Source organism: Arachis stenosperma, chromosome 8, assembly GCF_014773155.1.
Source record: "Arachis stenosperma cultivar V10309 chromosome 8, arast.V10309.gnm1.PFL2, whole genome shotgun sequence".
In the NCBI taxonomy this organism is placed as follows: Eukaryota; Viridiplantae; Streptophyta; class Magnoliopsida; order Fabales; family Fabaceae; genus Arachis; species Arachis stenosperma.
In genome coordinates, this window is record NC_080384.1 from 30,165,278 (window position 1) to 30,192,327 (window position 27,050).

The 27,050-nt window shown below is 34.6% G+C and overlaps 4 protein-coding genes across 6 annotated transcripts; 1 reads left to right on the forward strand and 3 right to left on the reverse strand.

Annotated features, from left to right (window-relative positions):
* Positions 1-4,448: 4,448 nt before the first annotated feature.
* LOC130944740 (serine/threonine-protein kinase D6PKL1) lies at positions 4,449-8,921 on the forward strand. Its single transcript, XM_057873236.1, has 2 exons — positions 4,449-5,143; positions 8,059-8,921. Exons 1-2 carry the CDS (start codon positions 4,533-4,535, stop codon positions 8,858-8,860), a joined length of 1,413 nt encoding a protein of 470 aa, XP_057729219.1. The 5' UTR covers positions 4,449-4,532; the 3' UTR covers positions 8,861-8,921.
* LOC130944741 (guanylyl cyclase 1-like) lies at positions 7,581-13,368 on the reverse strand. Of its 2 annotated transcripts, XM_057873237.1 has the most exons (6): positions 13,284-13,368; positions 12,132-12,477; positions 11,506-11,617; positions 10,989-11,063; positions 10,196-10,622; positions 9,013-10,044 (listed from the first exon to the last, which is right to left on the reverse strand). In XM_057873237.1, the coding sequence occupies exons 2-6, from the start codon at positions 12,200-12,202 to the stop codon at positions 9,965-9,967; spliced, it is 765 nt and encodes a 254-aa protein (XP_057729220.1). In that variant the 5' UTR covers positions 12,203-12,477; positions 13,284-13,368; the 3' UTR covers positions 9,013-9,964. The 2 variants fall into 2 exon arrangements, with proteins under 2 accessions (XP_057729221.1, XP_057729220.1); XM_057873238.1 differs by lacking the exons at positions 9,013-10,044; positions 13,284-13,368 and adding an exon at positions 7,581-7,889 and having other exon boundaries at positions 12,132-12,397.
* LOC130944742 (uncharacterized) lies at positions 13,060-15,465 on the reverse strand. Its single transcript, XM_057873239.1, has 6 exons — positions 15,324-15,465; positions 14,975-15,124; positions 14,503-14,576; positions 14,217-14,335; positions 13,889-13,972; positions 13,060-13,440 (listed from the first exon to the last, which is right to left on the reverse strand). Exons 1-6 carry the CDS (start codon positions 15,328-15,330, stop codon positions 13,395-13,397), a joined length of 480 nt encoding a protein of 159 aa, XP_057729222.1. The 5' UTR covers positions 15,331-15,465; the 3' UTR covers positions 13,060-13,394.
* A 9,346-nt stretch (positions 15,466-24,811) lies between these two features.
* On the reverse strand, positions 24,812-27,031 carry LOC130946743 (cytochrome P450 94C1-like). 2 transcript variants are annotated; one of them, XM_057875586.1, is made up of 3 exons: positions 26,992-27,031; positions 26,504-26,894; positions 24,812-25,902 (listed from the first exon to the last, which is right to left on the reverse strand). In XM_057875586.1, the coding sequence occupies exons 2-3, from the start codon at positions 26,879-26,881 to the stop codon at positions 24,919-24,921; spliced, it is 1,362 nt and encodes a 453-aa protein (XP_057731569.1). In that variant the 5' UTR covers positions 26,882-26,894; positions 26,992-27,031; the 3' UTR covers positions 24,812-24,918. The 2 variants fall into 2 exon arrangements, with proteins under 2 accessions (XP_057731569.1, XP_057731568.1); XM_057875585.1 differs by having other exon boundaries at positions 26,504-27,025.
* Between the last annotated feature and the right edge of the window lie 19 nt (positions 27,032-27,050).

Genomic DNA, 27,050 nt, shown 5'->3' on the forward strand with positions numbered 1-27,050 from the left:
TGCATGTTACGTAAAAGAAGGAATAACAAATCATATTTGTTATGTGAAATTACGTAAAAAAAACAAAGTCACAATGATTAACTATATGAAGTGGATAAGAAGTTAGAGAAATTTTTGTTTTTAATATTTAAATTAAGTTTAATTATAGATATGTATCTAAAAAATAAGAATATGTTTCAATAAAAAAATAATTAAATATTATTAAAGGCTGATTAATGTTGTACACGAAAATATTATTCCCGTAGATAATTGTGCGAAATAATAGTGATTTCAGTTCAGACATGAGCCAAATGTCTTCCCTTCTCTCCTTTTTTCTAGGGTCTGGTTTCCTTTCCTTGAGATTTAGTTCACCCTGGGACCTTAATCAACTTTGAAATCATGGCATGTGTCATAATAATATGGGGTTAATTATACTCTTGTGAACTTTATATGATTATATCATTTGCATCTTAATTTCTAAATTAAAAAATGTGTGAATTGATTCTCAAAATTTTTCAAATGTGTAAAGTGATTATAGATTAGCTATGTTGGCACTTGCCAGTTTTCTGATCAATTCGTACTTTACTAATGGTTGTCTTCTGAAATATTTGTGAAGATAAATGCATGTTTCTCATCAATTCCGTTCTTACGTATTGCTCAAGTATTTCCAAGATTGTATACACATATAATTAGCGTTGAATCGTCAAGCTATGAATAAGTATAACCGTATCTAAAATTCTATAGTAATTAGTAGTACTAAAATAATTTGTCTAACTAACCTCAATTTATTGGCTACTCTGTCGACCTCTCTCAGTTCCATAAATCAAAATCTAGAATTTTAATTGGTTAAGTAAGCTGGATGCTTAATCTATGTGACAGCATCACATGGGCTTCATATCATCTGCTTGATCAACGTGCCAATTAGTACCAGAAAGTGACTGTTTATAATTTATATCCAAACCAAATTCTTAATTATTGAAGAAAATTGACCGCGAAGATTGAAGACATACAAACAAAACAAATCAATAAGAATAAAATTTATGCGACAACTAGCTTTTTCTTCCTATTGTGTTTTTCTACAAGAAGGAAACGGCTATGTGAACAAAAACAAAAAACCTAGACCTATTATTAGCTTGTACTAAATCAAACTGAGATTGCATTAGTAGTAATTAACTATATCCGCGTTATACTTAACACAATAATGATGATAATAATAATAATAATGGTGAGGCCATCATGAAGACTTTGATGTGCTTGGGCCATGTTAAGTTGGATTGGATCATTTGGTTTTGAGTGGTTGTCTTTTGTGGGTGACGATTGATTAATGTGTAAAATTGCCAAATGACATGAAAAGAGAGACTTGAGAGAGGGGTCATCAATTTAGACATGGCTCATGATAGCTACCATAGCTTTTGAGGTTCTATCATATAAAAGAAAATTAGAATATAGTATAATATAATGCATGGGATAACATTATAACAATGATCTTCTCAATCTAAAAGGGAAATCATGTCCCAGGTCATGCATGTTGCACATTAATTAGAATTGGAACCTTCTCTTAGTGTTCACTTTGCGATAAAGATCTGTCTGCATTATGCAAGTAGTTAGCGGCTTTCATTACATTATGATATACGTCCCACCCACTAAATAATGAATACCATAATTGACATAATGGAACATAAAATTTAATACCATAGATAGAGGTTTCTTTGGAAAAAAAAATTATGGTGTGGGTACCTTGCTTACAATAAAACTAATTTTATACATACTTCAATATTACCCTATCTTAGTATCTTAACTTTTGAATTAGTTGGGTAGGAGTTAAATACTTCTTACAAAAAAAAAAACAAAAGAATTTCTTCCGATCCCATTTAGTTTCTGTTTAGGTGTTATTAAATCAATAAAAAAAAATTTTAATGAAATTTTTTTTTATTTTTTAGTATGTTTGACAAATTTTTAATAATAAAAGTAAAAACCTTAAAAAAATAAATAAAATATTTTTTTTTGAAAAATTATAATTTATTTTTTTTAAAAGATTTTGTTGTTTTAAAAAAATATTTTTCACATAATAAATGAACAAAAAAGTACTTATTTTATTTTACCCAAGCATAATTAATAAATAAAAAAAAATTTTACATGAGATATCCAAACATAAAATTATTTTTATTTTTGTAAAAGATGTTTTTCGAGAATATCACCAAATAAACTCGAGTAAATACCCCATCCGGCCCCTGACAATTACCTCGAAAGGACAACGAGATCCCCAAGAAAAAAAAACACCCAATTCGATCCCTGATATTTTTTTGGATTGATTAACCCATGTGCCAAAAAATACAACCTGGATTTTTTTTGGCACAGAAGCCTCGTTATCCTTTTGAGGTAATTGTCAGGGGCCAGGTTAGATTTTTTTTTGTTAAGGACCTCGTTGTCTTTCGAGATAATTGTCATGGACTATTTTGGGTTTTATTCAATAAGCTCTTACTTTTTTTGGGTGGTAAGAACATTATTCTTAGAGAAAAATTAGACAGGTACGATTCTTAAATTAAGTTAATCAAATTAATATAGTTTAGAATCTCAATTTAATTTTAAAATTTTTTTAATATTATAATTTTAAATGAGTTAATTCATTTTATAAATTTTTTATTATATCAGATAATTTTATAATTAAAATCTTGCTACTATTTCATATTTTACGTATTTAATTCATTTTATTTTATATAAAATTTAAATTTGGTGTGTCTTGATTTTGGATAACGGTGACAAAAATAAAAAAACAAAGCCATGTAATAGACGAATAGGTATAATTTAATTGCATATTGAAGGTATTAAGCTAATTTAGTTGAGCCCCATGGGTTGTTTGTTGTGCATTGAAGAGAAAAGCACAAGTATATGGAAGCAGTGGCATAACGGGGAGAAACATGGGCCAATGAGAGATCCCATACTCATACTCATACTCGTAGCCCAAAGTGCATTCCATTCTCTCTTCTCCGTTTTCCTCGTTTATCTTCAGAGCCATCAACTGTAGACTGTAGTGTATAAAACTCGAGTTGAATCCCATTTTGGCCCCTGAAATTTTTAAGGGGCCTAAATTTGGACCCCAAAATTTATAGTTACCCAATTAAAACCCTCAAATATTGAATCGTGACTCACGTTTGCCCTTGTCGATAGTTTTGTTAACGGAACGCTGATGTGGCACGTTAAGTCGCCAGCGTGGATGTGTGATGAGTGAATGATGTGGCAAAATTTGAATTAACTCAATTTAACCCCTCCATAGATGATAAAATTCTAATTTGCAGCCCTCCTTCCCCATCCCCATCCTCGTCCCCTTTCCCTTCCCCTTCACCTTCACCTTCCCATCCCCAACCCCTTCTCCTTTTCCTTAGCGTAGAACCACCCCCCTCCCCCAATTCTCAATCTGTTCCATTCACATCCCTATCCCTAACTTTCCCTTTTCCCTTCCCCATCCCCATCCCCAACCCCTTTCCCTTCCCCTTCCCCATCCCCAACTCCTTCTCCTTTCCTTCCTCTTCTACTTTTCCAACCTTCCCCTTTCCCTCCCCCTTTCCCTTCCCCTTCTGCTTTCCCCAACATTTTCCTTTTCCTTTCACATATATGTTTTGGCTGTTGTTGTTGTCGTTGCTAGATGAGAAGGTGAAGACGGAAGAGGAGGAAGAGTCAGAGGCGGTTGATTGTTGGTGCTGCGCGATGGAGGTTGAGCAGCGGACAGTGTGAGAGCGATGATGAGAGTGAAAAGAGTAGTGTTCGAGATTTTATTGATTTCAGGGATTTTGTTATTAAATTTGCCATTTCTTTTTTGTTTGCAGTGGTGGTCGTTGATAGTAAAAAATTTTGAAAGGATTTTTCGGTCTGAGATAGACGAGTTGGATGCTTTGGAATGAAGCTAGTTGCATGACCCGTTTAATTAGAAGATGAAGGGGAAGGAGAAGGAGAATGAGAAGGGGATGGGGATGGGGATGGGGATAGGGATGGGGAAGGGGAAGGAAAAGGGGAAGGTTGGGGATGGGGATGGGGATGTCAGGAAGCCAAGCTGCAGTGAGTTCTACACGATCACATTCTCATGGGTTCCTGAGAACTCATCATTTCTCCAGCACAGTCTTCACCGTATTCGGAAAGGAGGGCTGCAAATTAGGGTTTTATCATCTATGGAGGGGTTAAATTGAGTTGATTCAAACTTAGCCACCTCATTCACTCATCAAGAATCCACCCTGGCAAGCTGTATGACACATGGATACACACGCTGGCGACTTAACGTGCCACATCAGCGTTCCGTTAACAGAACTATCGACACGGGCAAACGTGAGTCACGATTCAATATTTGAGGGTTTTAATTGGGTAACTATAAATTTTGGGGTCCAAATTTAGGCCCCTCGAAAATTTCAGGGGCCAAAATGGGATTCAACTCATAAAACTCACTCCACCACCAAACCCAACCCCGTTATTTCAACTATTTTTCATCCTTCCACTTTCCTCATTCCCCCCTCTCGTATATATAATAACAAATTAAACCCCCCAACACTCTCAATAACACTCCAATGGACCCACCGCCACCACCAGCACCGCCGCCGTGGCAGGACGATCTCGCCGACGACCTCCAGTCACTCAGCTTCGCCTCCACGGCCACCACCACAACCACCGCCGACATCAAGCGCAGCACAAGCTTCGGCTCCGAAACCACCACACTCACGGCCTCCACCTCCGCCCGCATCCCTCTCCCTCCGACAAAGCCCCACGCCCCTTCCTCTGACCCCCGCTGGTCCGCAATCCACCGGATCCGATCCTCTGACGACGACTCCGCCTCCTCCGGCGGTCGCATCCTCCTCCCGTCCGACCTCGTCTTCTCCCGGCGCCTCGGCTCCGGCGACATCAGCTCCGTGTACCTGGCGGAGCTGAAGCCCTCCTCCGACGTAACGTTCGCGGCGAAGGTGATGGACAAGAAGGAGCTAGCTAGCAGGAGCAAGGAAGGGAGAGCGAGGACAGAAAGGGAAATTCTGGAGTTATTGGACCATCCTTTTTTGCCGACGCTTTACGGCGCCATCGAAGCACCTAAATGGTTGTGCCTCCTCACAGAGTTCTGCCCCGGCGGCGACCTCCACGTTCTCCGGCAGCGCCAGGCAAACAAACGGTTCAACGAAGGCGCCGTCAGGTAAGTACACTCATCACTGCTTTCTCAATTCCTTGTGTAACTAACTGCGTAGTAATCGTACTGTTTGTTGTTGCTGTTAATGATTGTGTGTGTGAGAGAGTGAGTATGAGAGTGGGAAGTGGAAGCGGAGGGAGTGGGATCCGGTGTTGGCGTGCCTAGCTAGCTAGCTAGCTTAGGGGAATCTTGAACCGTTATGATTAGTCCTAACCGACGATGAAAGTGATGGATCATCCAACCCCCTTCCCCCGCACTGTCGTTCTGTCTGTGGGATGGGACCCACCTTATGTCCCCATCATTTCTCAATCGCCGGAACATTCTTTCTCCGCCCTTCTCTATTCCCACCATCTTTCATTTAATCAAAAAAACACTTCTAACACTTTCATTTCTTAGAAAAAATACTCCTCATTTTTAATCTACCATATAGTTAATAATTTTGGAAGCATTTTAAGTATTTTATTGTTTTCAATTATAAAATAAAAAATTTCAAGTAGATCAACAATTTTAATTTATATTAATCAGTATTTTAAATTAGCAGTCTAATAGTTTAAATTTAGTAATTTAATGTTATATTTTTAACTAATATTTTTAAATATTATTAACTAATTACGATAAAAAGTAATAGATTGTGCTAGTGTTATACCATTATTCTATTTTCAGGCCACGTATTTTATTAGTATTTTTTTCTTATGTTAGACTACAAAACATGAATTAGCTCATCAAATTCTAGATGCACCTAAGTAAGTATTAACTTTGCAATAGGCAAAAGAGGATTAAGTTTTTGTTATGTTTTATATAACAATAGCAGTACAATGTATAAGCAAACACAATTTTTGTTTGGGTATAGGTACAATTTTTCTATGACCATGACAGAACTTAAGTTAGTGCCCATTGACTGATAAAGTTACATAGTAATAATCATTCACGGGCTAGCTGCGTTAGTTCAGTGTAAACTCTTTTAAAAATAAACTAAATATATAAAATGAAAAAGTAAAAAGAGATGAGGGTTGTGCATAAGCATAATGATGGGTAGGTCAACGTGCAATTAATTTTTGACAAGGCTTTCCAGCTTATGCTCACTTTAACCCGTTCGATTCCGTGATTTGTCTGAGCCACCACGTGTGTTTCGTTAAACAATAATAATTGGATCATCATTCTTGGCATGTGCCTATAATTTAGGTAAAATTGCTGCTTTTAAAAGTCAAATCCACCCCCTATATTAGTGTCACTCACCATACAAGCTAATTAGCTAAAGGAATAGCTCAATTTTTACTGTAGTACTACTACTAGCGGTGGAGTGGTACGTAGTAATTAACCTGCTTTCTATTTATGTGCACTGCAGTAAATTAAGGACTATCGCAAATCACAAATTTTCCTTTCCTTAATTGATATGTTTTCCTTTTTTGGCGAGATTAATTACTACTAGTAGTATATAGGTTAGGGTGTCCTTAAAAGTTGCAATTAAAAAATGAAATGCTATTTATTAATATTTTTACTAAAATCTTCATATTCGACGTTATTTGAGGTTGGGAAATACTACCATGTTCATATAAAATGCAAGGATATCCGGGCATCAACTGAGTGATATAAAATAATCTTTGATTGCATAAATTTTTGCAGGATTTCTGGCGATCTAATTTATTTAATTTTAATGAGAGGTTAATCTCGAAGTGCTCCCTTAATTCTTTGATTGGGACATGTTTCTCCTGAATCTGGTTTCTAGAGTTCATAAACCAGACATTTGGTTTTGTTTTCATTTATTATAAAAATGCGCTTTCACTAACGTAACGTAGTTAATTTGCTTTTGCTTCTTCCTTCTTGTTCCTGGTTTATGGGGATAAAGAAAGTAAGAAATGATGTTTGCATTACTTTTATGTATATCTTTTTTGGTATTTTTTAATGATATAAAAAGAATTTTTTTTATCTTTACTTACTTTTTATCAACTATTTTTAATATAAAAATAGATGTATAAAATAAGTGTACACAAACGTAATAGATACATGACATTCTTTAAAGAAAATTAGTGTCTCATAACTAATTGTCCGTTTCGTGAAGCTTTTTTCCGACTTTAGATGCCTCTTACGTAGCATTAAGATTTAAGAAAGGAAAAAAAAAATTAATAAACCCTACGTCTATACTAATGGTAGCAAAATTAAAGTCTGTCCTTTCATGTAAGTAACGATCTTCAAGAACATTACTTTAAAAATAAGAATATGACATGTTTGATGGAATGGGAAGATTATTCTCCAAATTTTGATTTGGTGCCATTATTTTTCGTCTTATTTGAGGCATCAAAACTTTTCGAATTTATTCTCATTTTCTTCTTTTAGAGGACATTATCATTGTCCGAAAGATATTATGCAACATATGAAAATTCAAAAGCCAATAAATTTATCTTGTCTTACAACCCGACAATAGTTGCTATTGGTATGATAATGAACATAATATTTTAGACAAGTATTCTATAATATTCAATCAATATCCTAGAAGGATAAAAGAAAGAGCATGAATCCCCTCGATTGAAAAATTCAATTGTGTACAAGTGTAAATCTTTACTGTGAAATAAAAAATTGAATTGAAGAGCATCTGGTCCTATAAGAGGTGGTTGCGATTAAGCAGTAGAGTAGGTCACGTCACCCTTATTAGAGTACAGCAAGATAATTGATGTCTCCTTTGGTTGATCCTTTCCGTAGGCCTAACAACCAATATTCTTGTGCACACTGTGTCATGTTGGCCAATAATCGTCCCCTACAGCCAATATAGATATAGATATAGATATATAGATATAGATATGCCAAATGTACGTCGAGCAATATCTTCATATCCAAAATACTTACTAAGATTACAATATACCAAATTTAATTCAATGCTATAACTAATTCCACCCTTCATATCTCCATTGTTGTTTAATTCACAGGTTCTACGCCTCAGAGGTGTTGGTGGCACTTGAATACCTTCACATGTTGGGGATAGTCTACCGTGATCTCAAGCCAGAGAACGTGTTGGTTCGATCTGACGGCCACATCATGCTCACTGACTTTGACCTCTCCTTAAAATGTGATGACTCCACAGCAACGGCTCAGATCATCTCTGATCAAAAGAACTCTCCTCATATATTCCTACAAAAGGATCTCCACACTGAATCCTCCCAATTCACATCGTCCTCATGCATACTACCAAACTGTATAGTCCCCGCGGTGTCATGTTTTCACCCAAAGCGCAAGCGAAAGAAGAAGAAGCAAGGCCATCGTGGTGGGCCCGAGTTCGTCGCCGAGCCCATCGACGTCCGGTCCATGTCATTTGTTGGGACCCACGAGTACCTGGCCCCGGAGATTGTGTCCGGTGAGGGACACGGTAGTGCCGTCGACTGGTGGACCTTAGGGATATTTATATTTGAATTGTTTTATGGTGTGACACCCTTTAGAGGCATGGACAATGAGCTAACCCTAGCAAACATCGTGGCTCGAGCATTGGAGTTCCCAAAGGAACCCAGCGTGCCAGCCACGGCAAAGGACCTTATCTCACAGCTATTGGTTAAGGACCCCGGAAGGAGGCTTGGGTCAATAATGGGGGCTTCCCCTATCAAGAACCACCCATTTTTTCAAGGTGTGAATTGGGCATTGCTAAGGTGCACAACCCCACCCTTTGTACCCCCACCTTTTACTAAAGAAGCTGTATCGGATGAGAGTTGTCCCGAGACTCCCATTGATTATTATTAATCATGGTAGGAGCAGATGTGAACAAAAGTACAGTTATAATTAATAATATAGTTGCACGAAATTTAATCATTTCTCCCTCTTTTTTATCTATTAATTTGCACCTGTAGTTGATTAAATTTTCATCTCCTCTTTATACTATTTAAGAGCCTTAAATGGCAACCAACGTTGATAATTAAACTTGATGACAAGTAATGGCGTAGCATGTGATGGGCTCGACATTTCACTTGGTTGGTGCTTATATTCTATAATGTGGTTGGCGATGGCAGTTGCACATGATTTTATTATTTTGTTGGAGGATACAGAGCATGGACATTAAATGGGGTGTGTGATCCGAAGGTTCAACAGAGCAAAATAGTGGGGTGAGAGACAACGTTGGCATAAACAAACAATGAGATTGACTTTGGGGAAGGGCTTAGATGGGAAAAGCTGTGGCCTGCGTGGTGGGTTTTGGATCTAACTTGCTGGAGGAGGAGGGGTCCCGGGTCTGGTTTCCGAATAGAGCCAATTTTGATGTTTTTTGTGGCGTTTTTATTGGTCTAGATTGAACAACATGCATCTGACCACGTGACATGTCCTGTGTTTACGTGCACGAGACAACTGTTGTCCTTGGTTGCACCCACTATCAAAAGTTTTGATAAGATGACTCATTGTTAATATTGCAAATGTCTTATTGTCTGGGACCGAAGAGTGAGGAGGGTCCAATTTTTTTTTATTAACTGATTGATCTTGTATGATAAAGTGGACCATCAATTAGAGTCATTTTCGGTTTTAAAAGAAGATCACAGACTAATCTAAATTACTCGCAAGACTAGTATTCATTCAACCGGAAGAGCGAAGGTATACATTGTCTAGTGTCTTCTCACACATATCAAACTACAGTTTTAGAAGCACATTAAAATGTAGGTTCAACAAGAGGCATCCTAATTCTAGCTTAGCAGTGAAAATTGAGGATTATACCATACTCCCAGGCATACAGTTTAAGCTCCTAAGGTTCATCATCAAAATGATGGGAAAATGAGAAAAGATGTAAACCATAGGATTCAACCTAGGTAGATGAAATATTGAGAAGTGCTTCAAGCTTTATATGTGACAGTAAAGTATCACTCAAACTGGAAAAAACTTTACTGCACAACTGTAGCAGCATTGATATTTTGAGGACTGAATATTAGATGGTAAAATACCATCTAGAAGATAACAAAACACTGAAGATGTTAAATATTTAAATAAAATAAATGCTAATTACATGTGTGGGGGAAAGTATGCTGGCAACTTCAACAGAAACAATACATTTGAAAATGCACACAAGTAATGCAAAGCTGAAATTTCAGTGCTCACCAGTATAGCCAGGGTTATTGCTGGAAACTTCAGGAACATGAACATCATCTTGCAATACATGACTAAAACAGAAACTTTCCAGATGCAGATTGAATTGCACTTTTCCAGTGAGAATAATGACGTGATCAAGGAAGAAGTTATGAACAAAAAACGTGTTATAATGCAATTGGAGTGACAAATTTCTTCTAAAAAGGATGGTATCAAATGAATAAACTTGGTTTACCACAGGAACTATGTAAAAAGTTGGTAAGAACGTGGAGTATGTCAATGTTGAAAAGCTATCATCAATTAAGTATTGAAGCCAAAAAAGAACAGAACATATAAGAAGAAACCTGTACCTCAATTTGCTTTGGTCAACTAATGCAATAGCAATATATTTCCCTGACAATATGGGAATGGAAATCTCTCTTCCACTAATTGATCTACACTGCAAAACGATGGAAAGGTTTGCTCACTAAATATTATAAATAAATGACAAAGTTGCTAGTGAATAAAATGTATCTAGTTGTTAGTTTCCTCAAGTCCAACAAATCTGGCATTATACACAACTTTATTTTTTATTGTTTTTTTTGTGATAAAAACACCACTTTCATTTTCCTATTCTTATTAAAAGTGCAACTAATTTCCCACCATTCAACTAGTTCTTGTAAATCTAAGTATAACAATAAACCATTAATAGAAATAAATGATCCTAAAACTTCTTTTCTTCTCCAATAGGAGTGAATCACAGAAATTCTCTTAAAACCAAAACTGAAGGGATCCAGTAAAGACAAGGACAACACTCACAACAGACCTGTATGTCAATTCCAGACTCCACTGCCTTTTGAAATAGCATATCTAGTCTGAATAGATTATCAGGCAATTCCTCCTACACAACATTTATCACAAGTTTCAAAGAGGCATTTAGCCAAGCGTGGAAACATCTTAGGCAAAACAAATCCACCTTGCTGTCAAACTTAACTATATAGCAATCAATGGTGTACTTCAAGACAATGTAAGCTTTGATAAATTTATTGTAGTACTAGTATATTTTAACTCATCCAAATCACTATCAAAGAAAAACTCATCTCTTAGATTCATCTTACTACAAAGACTTAAGTGTACAAAGATAAAATTAGGATAAAAGCTCATTATTTGTCCCTGAAATTTTTGGAATATCAACATGCTTTTGGAAAGATTATAACAAGTGGTCCTCAAATAGAAGTAATCAAATCTCTGGAAACTTAAACTGATATTTGGAAAACTATTCATAAGCTGGGATTTATTCAAAAATAAAGAGCATGAACTACTTTATTGAGCTAGAGAATCACCTTGTAAAAGGATTCAACAGAAAAGTTTGGGTTTGCACCAAATGTTACAGTGAAATAGGAAAATGCAACAAAAAACTTCTGCAACAAATATGCCAAATCAACTGTCCAGACACTGCAGAAACAATGTTCAAAGGAAAGGCATTTAGTTTTAGTATGATTATCAGCAAATGGAAACTTCAATTTTGAATAACAGAACCCGACACAAAAATGAAATACAATTTTTCTTTTTCTATGTATCTAGTCTAGAAAATGTATGTATCTAGGCATAGACCATTTGGTCACAGGTTGGTCCAAAAGATAATGTGAATATACTAAGAAATCCTGCACCTGATTAACATTCTAAGATTTTCAATAGTTTTCAATTGGACAGAGCAAAGGGAAGGAGAGGAAGACTAGAAAGGTACTTGTATAGGCATAATCCTATGGTGCACACTCTCAACTTTGTGTTGAATATAGTGAGTCCAACATATAGTTGTGTGTGCCTACCATAGACAGTTTACCCTGTTAAAAAATCACAATTTTACTTCCTTCAGTAGACATACTCATGTTTATATGTCATCTAGGACTACAAGCATTTCATATAACATAGCAACTAGGAGTTTCAAGCTTCTTATAGTGGGAAAGACCTATTAGTGCAGCATAGCTCAGCCAGTGCTTGAATATCACGGTCGTTGACACCAATAGTTTTCAAAACCATCGAGGCACAAGCAAGGCCATAATCCCATGTATATATTTGGTTTACATGTGGTACCCATAAGCACGATTAGAAGACAAAATCAACGGTAAAATAATAGCAGTCTGATAGATAAAGAAAAAGATATCAGCCAGAATCACATGCACTTACATCAACAAAGCGCGAGCGGCGTAAGGAGGGAAGATGGGACTCTACGTTATTGTTACTTGGTGAATGCAGGGATCTATGGCACTCAAATTATCTCCTTTCAATTCTCTTTCGTCTTCTGTCTTAAGAATCTTGTTGAATAACAGGTATAAGGGCCACATCAGTGACCAAATTGATTGTGTAGAATGTTTACTGTGAAACAGAAGTTCAGGACATGAACAGAAACAGAGTTCAAAGGGAATTTTGGGGATCCTTGTTGCGCGTATTCACTCTCAACCAAACCAAAAGAAATGCAATGTATATGCCACGTACAGCAGCTTTTGACATAAAACTGATTAGAAGGCAAGCACAGAATTCTTCAATTTCTTTCAAGCTAGTAGTTAGGATCTAAACTTTTCCAAAGCCAATCCAAACCGCAACATCTAACAATGCTGGAATTAAAAGTTAGGAGGTTTGACTTTTCGTTACGTAAATTTTTTCACAAATTCAGAGATCAATGTATGATAAAGTGGACCATCAATTAGAGTCATTTTCAGTTTTAAAAGAAGATCACAGACTAATCTAAATTACTCGCAAGACTAGTATTCATTCAACCGGAAGAGCGAAGGTATACATTGTCTAGTGTCTTCTCGCACATATCAAACTACAGTAATTTTGAATGATGTCAGTTTGAAAATAAAATAAAATCTGTAATGGTTAAAAGCTAAACTAACTAAAGCCTAAAATCATGCATTTCTGAAATCCTGTCAGAAGGAAATGATATCTTTGGTACAAACCTAACAAATATATAGCATAGAGTTCTAAGTTGATCGCATTAGATATAATGTGACTATTTCCTTAGAAAGTAGAGGGAGCACAGGTAGAATGAAAATGTTGACTATCGAGGGCACCAAAATACATACATCGTTAAATCTATGACAACAAATAATAGGAATACCATATTTCTAAAAGATTTGGATGGATGCATATAACAAGGTGCCACCATAATGCAGGTTCAACCTTCATCTAGGAACCAAATTTCTGTTGCTGATTCCCTAATGGACCATCCTCATTTTCTGCTATCTATTCCCTGCTTTAAGGACTCCAACCTTTTCCTGCATCAAATCCGTACATAACAAAATAAAATGAACAAGTAAACCCAAGCAAGCACATAATTGAAAAGTAACAAGAAGCAACACGAACTGATGATGATGGCACTGACGTCTGAGTGATAAACTTATCAAATAATCTTATTGGCTATTAGCTCCACAAGTTTAGCAATGGCAAGGGCAGAGGCCACTAGATTAAATACTCATGTAATCAGATTGATTAGAAATAATTTGTTGAAGATATGAAGAAGTTGAAATTAAAAAATGTACTTACAAAGAATCATTTATGTTTGGAAAAGGAATCTTCTAAAATGAGTTTTTCTATAAATTGAGAAGCGTAAGTGTAATCGTAAACCATAAATTCAATAACCAAGTCATAATCTTAATCAAATAACTTAAAAATGGCAAACAAGCTATACTTGACAACACAACAATAATGGATGAGAAACATTACTTGGTATCAGTTAAGCGGCCATGTAAACTCCATCTTTGGCGAAAACCTTCCATGCCTTCAACTCCACTAGCAAGAATGAGGCGCCTAAGCATGAAATACAAGAATATAAGAAACTGATACTTCAAGAATTTCTACATTGTATTCGTAAAATCATGCATCCAATATTTATTTTGAATGCTCAATGACAGAGAAAGAAAGATAAACACGGCCGATTAAAATGCAACCAATAGACACTAATGATTGTAGCTTTAATACAACTATATAGAGTCTAATTTATGCAAATGCATGAAACCAAGGTCCTTAGATTGGTGACTACTCTTTAATGTACCTATCCAATGACGTAACTTCTTTCTCAAGCTGGGTAACTCTCTCCTTGGCTTCATCGAAAGGCATTGATGAGCCCAATTTCCGCTCACTTTCTTGAAGACGATTCCTAATCTCCTTGTCCTGCATTTTTTAACCCAACGAGAAAAAACAAAGAAGATACATTAACAATTAAATACACTTCCCAGAACTCCATCCACAATAATGACAGTATGAGTTGGGTGTAAGATGGAAAAGAAGGATGGAAAAACAAAGAAAAATATATCTGTAATATATGGCAATCGTCTCACCCTTCTTTCAGCACATTGTTTATAAAGAGCAAGCTCATCCTGGCAGAATGGTTCAATGTCATTGATTTGCAAGCCTAACAAGTTTCAAATGAAGCTTATCAAATATCCAGAAAAGACAACGTTTTAACAGGCATCTAATACTAACCATAGGGGACAAACAACACAAACCATGAGGATTTATCAGTTGCTTGGAACTTATTTAATTTTAAGATCATTGCCCCTCCAGTTTCTTCAGACCCAATAGATATTAATAATGGAGGCAATATTGATACACATTTTAACTCCACTTTAGTCCCATAAAATCGCAAGCTGATGGTCCTAAGTTACACATACTTTATAATTCTTCTTAATTACCACTGCATTCATTGCCTAAGTCCTTTATCTTCCAGTCTAAGTTACAACAAATGAAGCGAAACACAAAAAGCTTATAGACATTTAATCAAGCAAGTAACATGCAAAGAAGAAAGCTTACACAAAAACAGGTTCTTGAGGATTCCATCACACAAATCAACACCGCGGAGAACATGGGATGCGATTTCAGGTGGCACAACAGGTGACGGTGGACCCATCATCAGGTCATCGCCCACCAGAATCGTTTCTTCCATAGTTGGCTGTGAATCAACTGAAACACAAATATACATGTTTATCATGAAACTCGCTCGCTATAATACATGAAAATTTGAAACTTTCCCCACGTTTATATGAAGCTAAATCGAAAATTAACAGAACACTATGAACTACTTCCGAGCTCAACCGAGTTGAATCAAAAGAAACTTTGAAAACAGAAGAAATCATGAAGTGAGTGAGATGAGCTGGAATACCATCCATGGTGGCTGTATGGTGTTGGAAAATGCGAATTCTTCGGAGCTCAGAGTTAGTGAGTCGTTGGAGATGAGTGGTGCAATGTCGTCGGAGCTGTGGCTGTTACCGTCGCGTGGAGGAGCACGAGAAATGAATGACAAGTGTACAAGAGATGGCTGCTGTGTTTGGGTTTGGGCCGTACAAGGCCGTAATGTGGGCCTTGATAGGAAGCTATTTTTGTATTTTACTTGATGGATTTAAAAATTAAAAAACAAAACCCAAAACTGGAAAATATAAAAATAGAAATAAAATCTTGGGCTTGGGTTTGTCGACCCAAATTCAGTTGTATGAAACTATGAATTATAGTTGAGACGAGAAATGTGAGTTAAACTCTAAAATGGTCTTTGAGAATGACATCATGTATTAAAATTGTCTTAAAGATTTTAATTGTACTAATTATGTCTTTGAGATTGATAAAAATACATCATGTTAGTTCCTGGCCTATAACGACGTGATGACATGACTTGATGACGTGGACGTGTCACTCCATAGTTTGGCCACATGTAATAGTATGATGATGTGGTGACTAGTGACACGTGGCATGCTGATGTGGATGGTTGTGCTACATGTCACAATGCTATTTGGTCACATGTCTGTTTGTACCATGTGTCGCAACAGTATTCGTCCACGTGTCATCCATTATATCATTATTGTAGATACACCAAATTAGTCCCTCACTTAGTCACTTTGCATTAAGTGACTCATTTTAATCCCTAAAATTGAATGTCGTGCACCAAATTAGTTTCTTTACCATTTTTTCTCCTTTTTTTCCTATAAATTCCAAATCCTCAATATCTTTGAATGCATTAATTTCAATTTTATTTTTTCACATATTATTCAAATACAAGTGTTTTTATAAAATATTTTTTCTCTTGCAGATACCCTTAATCGCCGTCTTGAAGTTGATGTGAAGACATTTTAAGCACTCTCACTACCATCTCCGACCTCTTTCATCTAGATTGAAAAGGTCGAAAATGATAGTGAGAGTGCTTGAAGTGCCTTCAGTCTAGTCCATTTACACACAACAGAAACATGTATTTCATAAGAACCAAAAAAATGTTTATTTTAATTCTTGATTTCTTGTTAAAAATACATATTTTTTAATGAAAAATGTGTCTAATCAATCATATAATTCTTTTTTTATAATAACATACTTATATATTACAAAATATACCAATGTTAAATTATTATAAAAAATATATATAATTAAAACTAAAATCTTAAAAATTTTTATGAAAGCACTTGTATTTAAATAATATATGAAAAAATAGAATTGAAATTAGTGCATCTAAGATATTAAAAATTTTAAATTTAAAAAATTGAGAAAAAAGTGGTGAAGGAACTAGTTTAGTACACGACATTCAATTTCAGACACTAAAATGAGTCATTTAATGTAAAGTGATGGACTAATTTGGTGCATTTATAATGATGACATAATAAACGACACGTGGACGAATACTGTTGTGATACGTGGTACAAACGGACACGTGGCCAAATAGCATTGTGACACGTGGCACAATCATCCACAGCAGCATGTCACGTGGTTAAATCATGGAGTGACACATGTCACTAACAACCCACGTCATCAAGCCATGTCATCATGTCGTTAATGGAAAATGAGTCAGAGACCAATATGATGCACTTTTGTCAATTTCAATGATGTAATTAGGGCAATTGGAATCTCAAGGACGATTTTAGTTCACGACGCCAATTTTAGGGACCATTTTAAGATTTAACTCGAGAAATGTAGCTATAATTCAAATAGTATAGTCTTCTTATCCTCATCTAAAAATTTCGAATTCGAATCTCACTTCTAACTTAAAAAAAAATATACATAGACCGAATCCACTCGAGTTTTTTTTAAACCTAATTTAATTCTAATATTTCTTTGGCTATATTTTAAAAATTTAAATTAATTCAGGCTCTAAATTAATCTAAGATAAATTAGCATAAATCGAATGAACTTGATGTATAGATATAATTACAATATATAATTTTGTAGATTTTAATATATAACCGTGTTAAATTTAATAAATATTATATTATGTACTTCCAAATGCATAATTTTGAGTTGAATTTAATTAGTATATGGTGGAGTTTGCCCTATTAAATCAGAATTTCTTTTATTAAAAAAATTGGCAACAACAAACGTAAATGTGATAATGCACTAAAGTGAGTGCACATTTCTATTCAATATTTTTTTTTATTTTTTATCATATTTTTTAGTCTGACATATTAAAATTAATAAATTATTGACTAACAAATTATTATATATATAAAACAAAATTTAAATTCATGAAATATATTTAAGTAGATAAATGAGCTTCGACAAACTGAGTTATAGTTAGAGTAGTAATGTTATATTCAATTAAACATTAGCTCAACTTATGACTCTATGCGGCTCTGTAATCAAATATTCTCCTTCGTTTTGCAACACAACTACAATCATATGAAAAAGTTTGTAACACACATATCCAAAGAAAAAATAAATAGCAAAGAAAGGATCATATTTCTTTGAGCTCATCCAATGATTCAAATAAATCAGACACTCAAACCAGCAAGCTTCTCAAAACCAGAATTCATGTGATTCAAAAGGAGGAGAACTTAACATTAGTCAACTGCACATAAACTCTAGTTTAGTGATCTTAATCTCTTTTCTTTAAGTCTTCTAATCCTTCTCTCCATCTGTAATTTAGAGTAACTGAAGCATGTTAAAACAGCACAACAATATATATACAGAAGCTAGGTTTGATAGTTAAGACAAATATCATATATAAGACATACAGAAAAATATATACAAGACGATTTATTCTCTTTTTAAAAAGTTAAATGAACACAAAAAACAAAGCATTAAATTCATGTTTAAATAAATAAATAATTTAATATACCTGAATAATAGACGTCAATTTATTCTTAGTATTGCTAAATTCACGCTTAAGCCAGAGTAGACTTTGAGTAAAACTGAAAAATTAAAATACATTAAAATTAAATTATTTTAAAACTATATATGTAAACCACTATTCTATTTAACATGTTATTACTGAAAAAGTGAAAAGGCTTTATGCATGATCTTTAACAAAATAGAAATGTATCATGTACACTAAAACTAATCACATATTTAATTTATTTTTAATATATATTTTATCATATATTTTATATGATTAATTTTATTCTACACCTAATATAACTGTATAATATATATACACACTAAATTGTAACGAAGAGAGAAAATGTACTTTTTTTTATTCTTCTCGTCACAAGCTTTAATGAGAACTGAACATGCAAGTCTCATATGCTCTGTACCAATGCTGCAACATGACATTACAAGATATAAATTCAATAAGAAAAAGCACAAAATTTTGAAAACATTTACACAGTAATAGATGAATAGTTAGGTTTATATGACCATGAACATGGTGTTTAGTCATCTTATAATAAGTATTTGAAATATCTTGTTTGTAAAGCTGGTCTAAATTGAACCCAAAGAACAAATTATAACTATACACGTGCCTGATGCATACTACCATTAATCATGTTTTCAAAATTATAACTATACACGTGCCTGATGCATACTACCATTAATCATGTTTTCAAAATGTTTATACTTCTAATACAATACTGAATAATATCTAAGCAAATCAAAGGATTTTTTACTTAAATAAACGAAATTGAAATTAAATTTACTAGATTCTTTTAAAACAAAATTTGAAACATATTTATCTTTTTTTAATATTATATAAATCGTCCTAAAAGTATATGGGTTATATAATATGTTAACCATGTATGTTTTCGAAAGACTATTTATGCATACATGGCCTAGAAAAATTAAGAGTAAATCGTGCTAGACTATCCAGGATTACAAGCTGGCTATAAATCGCCCTAACCTAGTGGGTCTAACGTGTTTTGAAACTAACACACACCTAGGTGGCACGATTTATGTGCAGTCCGTAACCCTAACCACCTTAGAGCGATTTATACTCAATTCAGTAACCCTCAAAGTCCAGCTACGATTTACCATTAAATTAGTAATCCTAAGAAGGCTAGAACGATTTATGATGATAAATTCTCTATAAATAAACGAGTATGGTGTTAAACAAAGTACATTTGAAGTTTATTGAGTTTTGAGAGAGATGAGTGAAACTATATTTTTGTTAGTTCATCACTGAGAAAAGATTGATGAAAACACAAGTGAGAGTGTCACGTTTCTAATAAAAAGCATATTGGTGTATTTGTAAATTCGTCAATGACTTTGATGGAATTACAGAATAGTAGATTATAGAAGGCAGAAAAATGTGAAAAGAAACGTGTAAAACAATTATTTTTTCGAATTTCTATCTCACTGAGGCAAAGTTATCTTAAGTTTGTAAAGTACGAGATGCTTGGCGATGACGACATGCGAGTTATATTTCACAGCCAATCAAGATTTCCTGACTTAGGCGCTATGGAGTTATTTGCCCGAATGGTTGATGTAGAGGGTAGCTCTAGTGGATCCGTTCCGAATCCGCCCACTGCCGTCATAGAAGGGAGTTATAGCGCCATTCCAGTTGGGCAACCGATGACTCTCTTTGTTTCATCCTCATCATTTACGGCTGATTTGCCCATTCCAACAGATGACTTGGGTGATGGGTGAACCTTTGGAGAGCTCGTAGTTGCAATGGGAGCAGCACCTGTAGTACACGATACACTGGTATTCATGGAGGTAAGAGAAAGAGATCCATTTGCGGAGGCTATAGGAGACGATGGGTCGGATTCGGAACCACCAATTATTAATGATGAAAGCAATGGCGAGGAAGACACCACACATGCTGGAGAAGCACAAACCCATGCAAGCAGTCAGACACAGCAATACCCTCGATACTTTTCAACTTTGGATCTTGATGCACTGAACCAACCTGCATTTCCAGATCAACAGCACTTTACTATTCACGGAGACAGGCCTAGTATGATTTGTACGGACGAGTTTGAAATCGGGCAATAGTTTAAAACCAAAAAGAAAGTTGTACTAATAGCTAGTTAGGAGTTATAATATTCGTGTGGTGTAGAATATAAAGTGTTTGATTCCGACCAACTGAAGTATCATGGAAAGTGTGTGCAATTTGGAAATGGATGTAACTGGCTAATACGTGTGACTATGCGGCAGAGGAAAGGCTATTCAGAAGTTAGAAAGTACAATGGACCGCACACATGTCTAGCAATAGAGATATCGACGGATTGCAAGCAGTCATACTTGCCGAGCCCGTCAAGGTCCGCAACATACGGAAGCTACCACAAATGAACCCTGGCATTAGACTTGTCCGCGAAGAGTACCGTAACAACATCATAATGTAATCTCGTGCATAGATCTGTACCATTGCCTCTAATGCATTGGCGGGCAAGTCTCTAAACTTGTTCTAGAACCAGGAAAAAGAAACCGTGAAGTCATCAATACAATCATCTGGTAGAAGGTCACCGAATAACTCTCCAAATCACACCCAGACAGGCTTTCTCCCTTCCATCAACGGTTCAAAATCGCTCAGACACCCGCTCACTCCATGTCCATCAATAGGGAGGCCAAACTGGTATGCCAAATCCTACAGTGTTATCGTGCACTCCATAAACGGCATATGAAACGTATGAGTTTCAAGATGCCATCGCTCCATGAATGCACTGATCAGCGACTCGTTAAACTTGAACCAATAATCATTCAACCTTGTAACATGCAGTAAATTGGCACGATCTAAGTAGGACAGTATACGATCATGCATTACCATCCTCTGTTATCTACAAATGCTCCTAACGCATCGAGTTGTCTAATAAAACATAAATTTTAAGGCAACAATTTAACAGGTCTTATACCAAAAAAAAAAAAAATAAACACTCAGTATAAAAAGTTTATCCAATAAGCTAATAAAATAAAAAAGTACAGGTTATATGTATTCATCAAAATATCACACGTCTAGTAGCACAAGAAAACATTTATGATTTATCACAACTTTAACATCACCGTTATAAATTTATTGTAAACGAAATTCATGACTCATTCAAAAAATCCGAGATCTAACATCTTTTAAACCAACAAAAAAAAACGTATGAAATCAATAAACAACAGAACCCCACAAGATCCTAATTGAAAAATGTTCTAACATGCATATTCAAACTATACTATATTCATCAACATATTAGTGTAATGAACAGAGCTATGACATTAACCAACTCAACTCAATTTAGATTTCGATAACTAACCTTTTCATCGATAAATTCGGCAACTTGTGCAATACCGTTAAGGCGGTACATATCTCCTTGGTTGGAGGCCATCCTCGCCACCAAACGGATTCTTCCCACTCCGCTGTACAACTCATTGCTTTGTGCTTTACTACGCCAAACAATGGTTGCTCTGTCCCAGCCGCCGCTGCACCGTCACTAGTGAATATAATACCTCATGCCTATGCTCATTACCACCTCCTCCTCCGCTGCGGGTCATCTTCCCCCCAAACCTTCTCTCCCAAAGCTTCCATAACGTTGAAAATGGTGGCTCCTCCTCCACCAATGTTAGTCGCTGCAATGGGTTGAGGTCCCACTCGAGCAATAACTCGTTGCAGTTTCCTTAAGGTAAGTCTTTAAGGATAAATCGTGGTTGGACTTTGAAGGTCTTCCACCAATATGAATCGCGTCAAACTTGAGAGGTTTTCCTTTCACACGTAAATTACGCCAGGTCTTTGTGTTTTAGTCCAAAATCACGTGAATCCTTTTTAGGTGGGACGATTTATGTGTAACTTATAATCCTAGGTAGCCTAGCACGATTTACTCCTAATTTTCCTAGGTCATGCATGCATAAATTATTTCTAGGTGACATGATTAACATATTAGATAACCATATGCCCTTCAATTTCATTTATTTAAGTAGAAAACCTCAAATTAAATCTTCAATCTCATCAAAACATTTACTGTTATTGCTCATGATTAAATGCCCAACTAGTTAATCAAAAAAGAGAATGAAAGTATCTAAGCTTAGATGCAAAGTTTTTAAACAAACAATGCTTTTTAAATCTTCAAGATATAAATGCAAATTCAAAGATAGATATTGCAAGTAATTACCTGGTGCTCTTTTCCTCTATCTCACGAACTAGGGATGCCAACTTAGAGAAGTCAACTTTTGAATTATCACTATAGGCGTAAATTAAAATCACAAGAAAAAAAATTAAATAATATAATTAGTATGAAATAGAAAACAATGCATGAAGTGATGATAGTAAAATCAGTAGTTCATATATATTACAATTGACAAGAAAGCTCTGGAAGGATCATGTCAACATATTCAAAGTACTTTTCAATCATCTGTACAACACAGTCTAGTTCTTCAGTGTTTTTCAGAGACAAAAATTGATCATTCACTAGCTCCTGCAAATATAATAGCAGAAGAAAAAAAAATTAAAGACATACACAACCAATGAGCAAAGTGTTTTTTAACATTATTGTTCAGTTCAAATTTAATTTGTGAAATTATAAGAACTGCTACATCATAACAAGATTCAAGTAAGCGTTACATGCCAAAAAAGCAAATATATTACATGACAAGATCGAATATCACCTCAACAAACAATGAGTTTATGTATTCTTGCAAGAGGTCTTGGAGAATTGCCATTGCCATTTTTTATAATAAGCAGAAAAACAGCCTCCTTATTGCAAAAGCTTCCGTTAGAAGAGGCTATCTTTCATGAACTGCTGTTCTAATGCAGAGAAAGAGACAAGAAAAATTACATTGGCAAATAACTGAACTTAATTATTGATGAGTAGAGATAAAGTTATCTCTTTTTCAGCCATAATTTTGGCCTGAATTCTTCTACATTTAGTCATAAAAATTTAAAAATTAACACAATTGCCATTTCCAATTGCATAATGACAACTAAAAGTTTTCCTTTGTCACTTGTTTTTCAACAGAAGAACAAGGTATGATTTTTGTTCCTAAGGTTTACCATTTGTTTAATAAATATTTTAATTTAATTTATGTTTAATATTTGTATTTATATCAAAATTATTTTTAAAATTTTTTAATTTTGTCTCTAATGTATTAGATGAAATTGAGACAAAATTGAATATTAATACAAGTGTCATTTTCAATTACAAATGACAACAATTTTCCTTTATCACTTGTTTTTTAATAGGAAAAATTATATTTTTATCCTTAAAATTGGTAGTTTGTTTTAAAATATTTCAATATTTTATTTATTTAATTTTGTTTTTAATATTTTTTATTTGTATTAAAATTATCTGTGAATATTTTTAATTTGATCCCTAATATATTAAACAAAATTAATATTCATTGATAACTTTAACATAAATAAAAAATGTCAGAAATAAAATTAAATAAAATTAAGTTTTTATAATACTATAAAACTCAATAACATTGGCAAGTAATATTATAAACTTAAAATGGTATCCACTAAATATTCTTTAATTCTTTCCTTTTTAGCGAGAGAAAAAAGATTTTCTTTTTCATTCTATAATTAGGCATACCCAATTACAAATTATTAACAATTACTGCTTATCAGTTTTGGAGAAAATATAAGTTAAATTGTCTCTATCCAATTTAGAGTAAATCTTGATTTAGACACCAAAAAAAAAAAGTAAGTCTTGATTTAGTAAAATTTTTACCTTTTTTTAATAGAAAAAATTTTATATTTAGATAGATTAAAAAAATCAAATATTAAAACATCTTTTACTTCTTTTAGTAATCTAATAGGGTTAATAGTTAAATTAGTTTATAAAAAATAAGACATTATTTAAATTCATCTTTAAAAGATTTTTTCAATTAAATTGATCTTTTAAATATTACGAATTAATTATATCTGTCATTTAATTATTCTATTCATAATTTTTGTTAATGATAGATGATGTAAAATATTAACTGATAGCATACATACACATGATACATAACATGTTTAATTGGACGTTAACTAAATATGTTTAAGAAAATCTATTAATTTAGTTATTAGGTCATATTGGAAATAGAAAATTTTTGTAATTGGAGAAAATAACTAAATTAATAAATTTTTATAAATATATTTGATCAATATCTAATTAGATATATTAGGTATTATATATATTATTAATTAATATTTTACAGAATCAATATTTAAAGAAAATTATTAATAGAGTGATTAGAGGACAAATATAATTAATTTGTAATTTTTAAAAAACTAATTTAATTAAAAAATTTTAAAAATAAATTTAAAGAATGTTTTTTTTTTAAAATTAATTTGACTATTAATTCTAGTCTAATAATATATTTTATTTTATATTTTTAAATATTAATAAGTAATTGATTACTGAAAATAACGAAATTTAACCGCCTCTAACATTTTCAAATAATATGCTCCATATATTTACAATTTTACCCCAAAAGCCAACAGCCAGTAGAGAAGAAAATTACTTGAATTTATTTAGTTGCGACAAAATTTACATAGCTTGATACTTTGATTCCCCTCAAATTAGATCTCACCTACTCCAAATGTAACTACAAATAATTACTCAACATGGATCAACTTTAACTCTACAAGCTTCTCAGGGGTCATTCCATCACCTACTTCTCTCATAAACCCGAACCGACAACCCACCCCGCATGGTTGCGGTAAGACCTGGTGAAAACCGGGGCTCCTTGTCAGACCCAACTACCCGAATATCAAATTGCCTTATCAATGTAGCCACCAAGGATTTCATCTCTACAACTGCCAACTCTTTTCCCAAACAAATCCTAACCCCAGCCTGAAAAACCGGGTATTTAAATGGATCCTCCGGCACAAACACACCGGCATGCAACCATCTTTCGGGTTTGAATTTGAGGCAATCGGACCCCCAAACCCGCTCCATCCGACCCATTGCATACGGATGGTATGTAACCCTCGTACACATGGGTACAAATGTACCATCCGGTAACACATCGTCCTCTTGCGCGAACTTGGAGTCAAACTGAACCGGCGGAAAGAGTCTCATGCTCTCGTAAATCGCAGCAGTGAGATAATGCATTTGCTGCAGCTGCTCAAAACTCGCACATTCCTGGACCGGATTGTCCAGGATCCGGTCCAATTCTTCCCGGATCAAGACCTCAACACTCGGGTTTTTGGATAATAAGAAAAAGAAACCGGTTAACGCGGCCGCAACTGTGTCGCGACCAGCCAATAGAAAACTGACGACTATGTCTCTGAGGTATTTGTTGTCGTTTTCGACAGAGCTCATGAACCTTGAGAGGAGATCCTTTCTTGTGGAGAATCCGATTTTCCTGCGCTTGTTTATTAACTCTTCTGCTAAGTTGTTTATGATTTTGATGGCTTGCTTCAGCTTCTTCTCGGATCCAATGTTAAGTAGGCGCTTGATCTTCCATGTGATTGGTGATGATGTCATTGCACGCTCTGCCGAGAGCTTGGAGGCCGTGTCGAAAGCGGCGGCGAAGGGTGAAACAGGTAGGGATGGTTGGAGACAACCTGGGTCCACGCCGAAGGAGAATTTGCAAATGTTGTCGAACGAGAAACGTCGCAATATGTCTTGTAAATCCATCACACTATCCTGTTTCAGACATATACATGCATGTTTGGTTAAAAAGAAAATCACTAAATTTATAAACTCGATCTAATATATTGAAAAATAACCGGTATTATTCCTCCAACATAATATATATGAAGTAAAAATTTAAATGCAGGTATTTTTATATAAAATTAATAATAATTAAAAATTATTAAATAATTTAGTTAAATTATTTTCAACTGTACTTAAATTGTCATCCATATATATTATGGAAAAGTCTAGGGCAGCAATTTTTGTGTTTTTTGGCCAATAGTTAATCATTAAAAAAAATGAATGATTTTTTATTATTGAATATAATTTTACACCATTAAAAATATTATTTATGGTCAATTGATGGTTACAAAATATTAAAAGTTGCTGGTCCCTAACATTGCTCATATATTATTAGTTGATCAGTAACATTAGATAATTAATTATTTTATTTATTTTAAAATTTTAATCTTAGATTATAAAATTTTTTTTTTATTTTAAATATTAAAATTAATTAATACTAATTAACTTAAAAATGATTTTTTTTTATAAATTTTAGTTAAATATTTGTTAATAATACAGTAAGTAACAAGGCATTGAAATGCAAATAAACCTGGTCCTGTTGACCACATGCAACCGAAGAAACCATGAGAGGAAGGAGCCTGGTTCGTATCTCTTCCGTCACTATCTGCAGCGCGTAGGTCCGAACCGCCACGCTCCCGAGCTCCAGGCTGGCCATCTTCCTCTGGAACATCCACGCGCTGCCGTCAACATTGAAGATCCCGTGGCCCAAGAGATCGCCCAGGATCGCGGAGAACGGCCTCCCTTTGGGGTAGTTTTGGAAGCGCGTCTTAAGCATGTACTCAACGTTGATGGGGTTTGAAGTTACGATATTGCCCAAGACGTGGACGTGGATGGTTCCGGTGGCGGAGTTACGGAGGAGATGAGTGTACCAATCGGAGAGGTTTGTGAAATGGGTGGTCCAACTCATTGTTGTGTAGGTCCTGCAGGTGTGACAGTTGCACCATGGCTTCATTCTCGAGAGGAACAACAGGAATGAGAAGATACAGAAGAGGAGTGTGAACAAGAAGAACAACAAACCCAATGTGCTCTCCATTGATTCAGACCATGAACAACCACCACCTTGCTTCAGAGTTGAG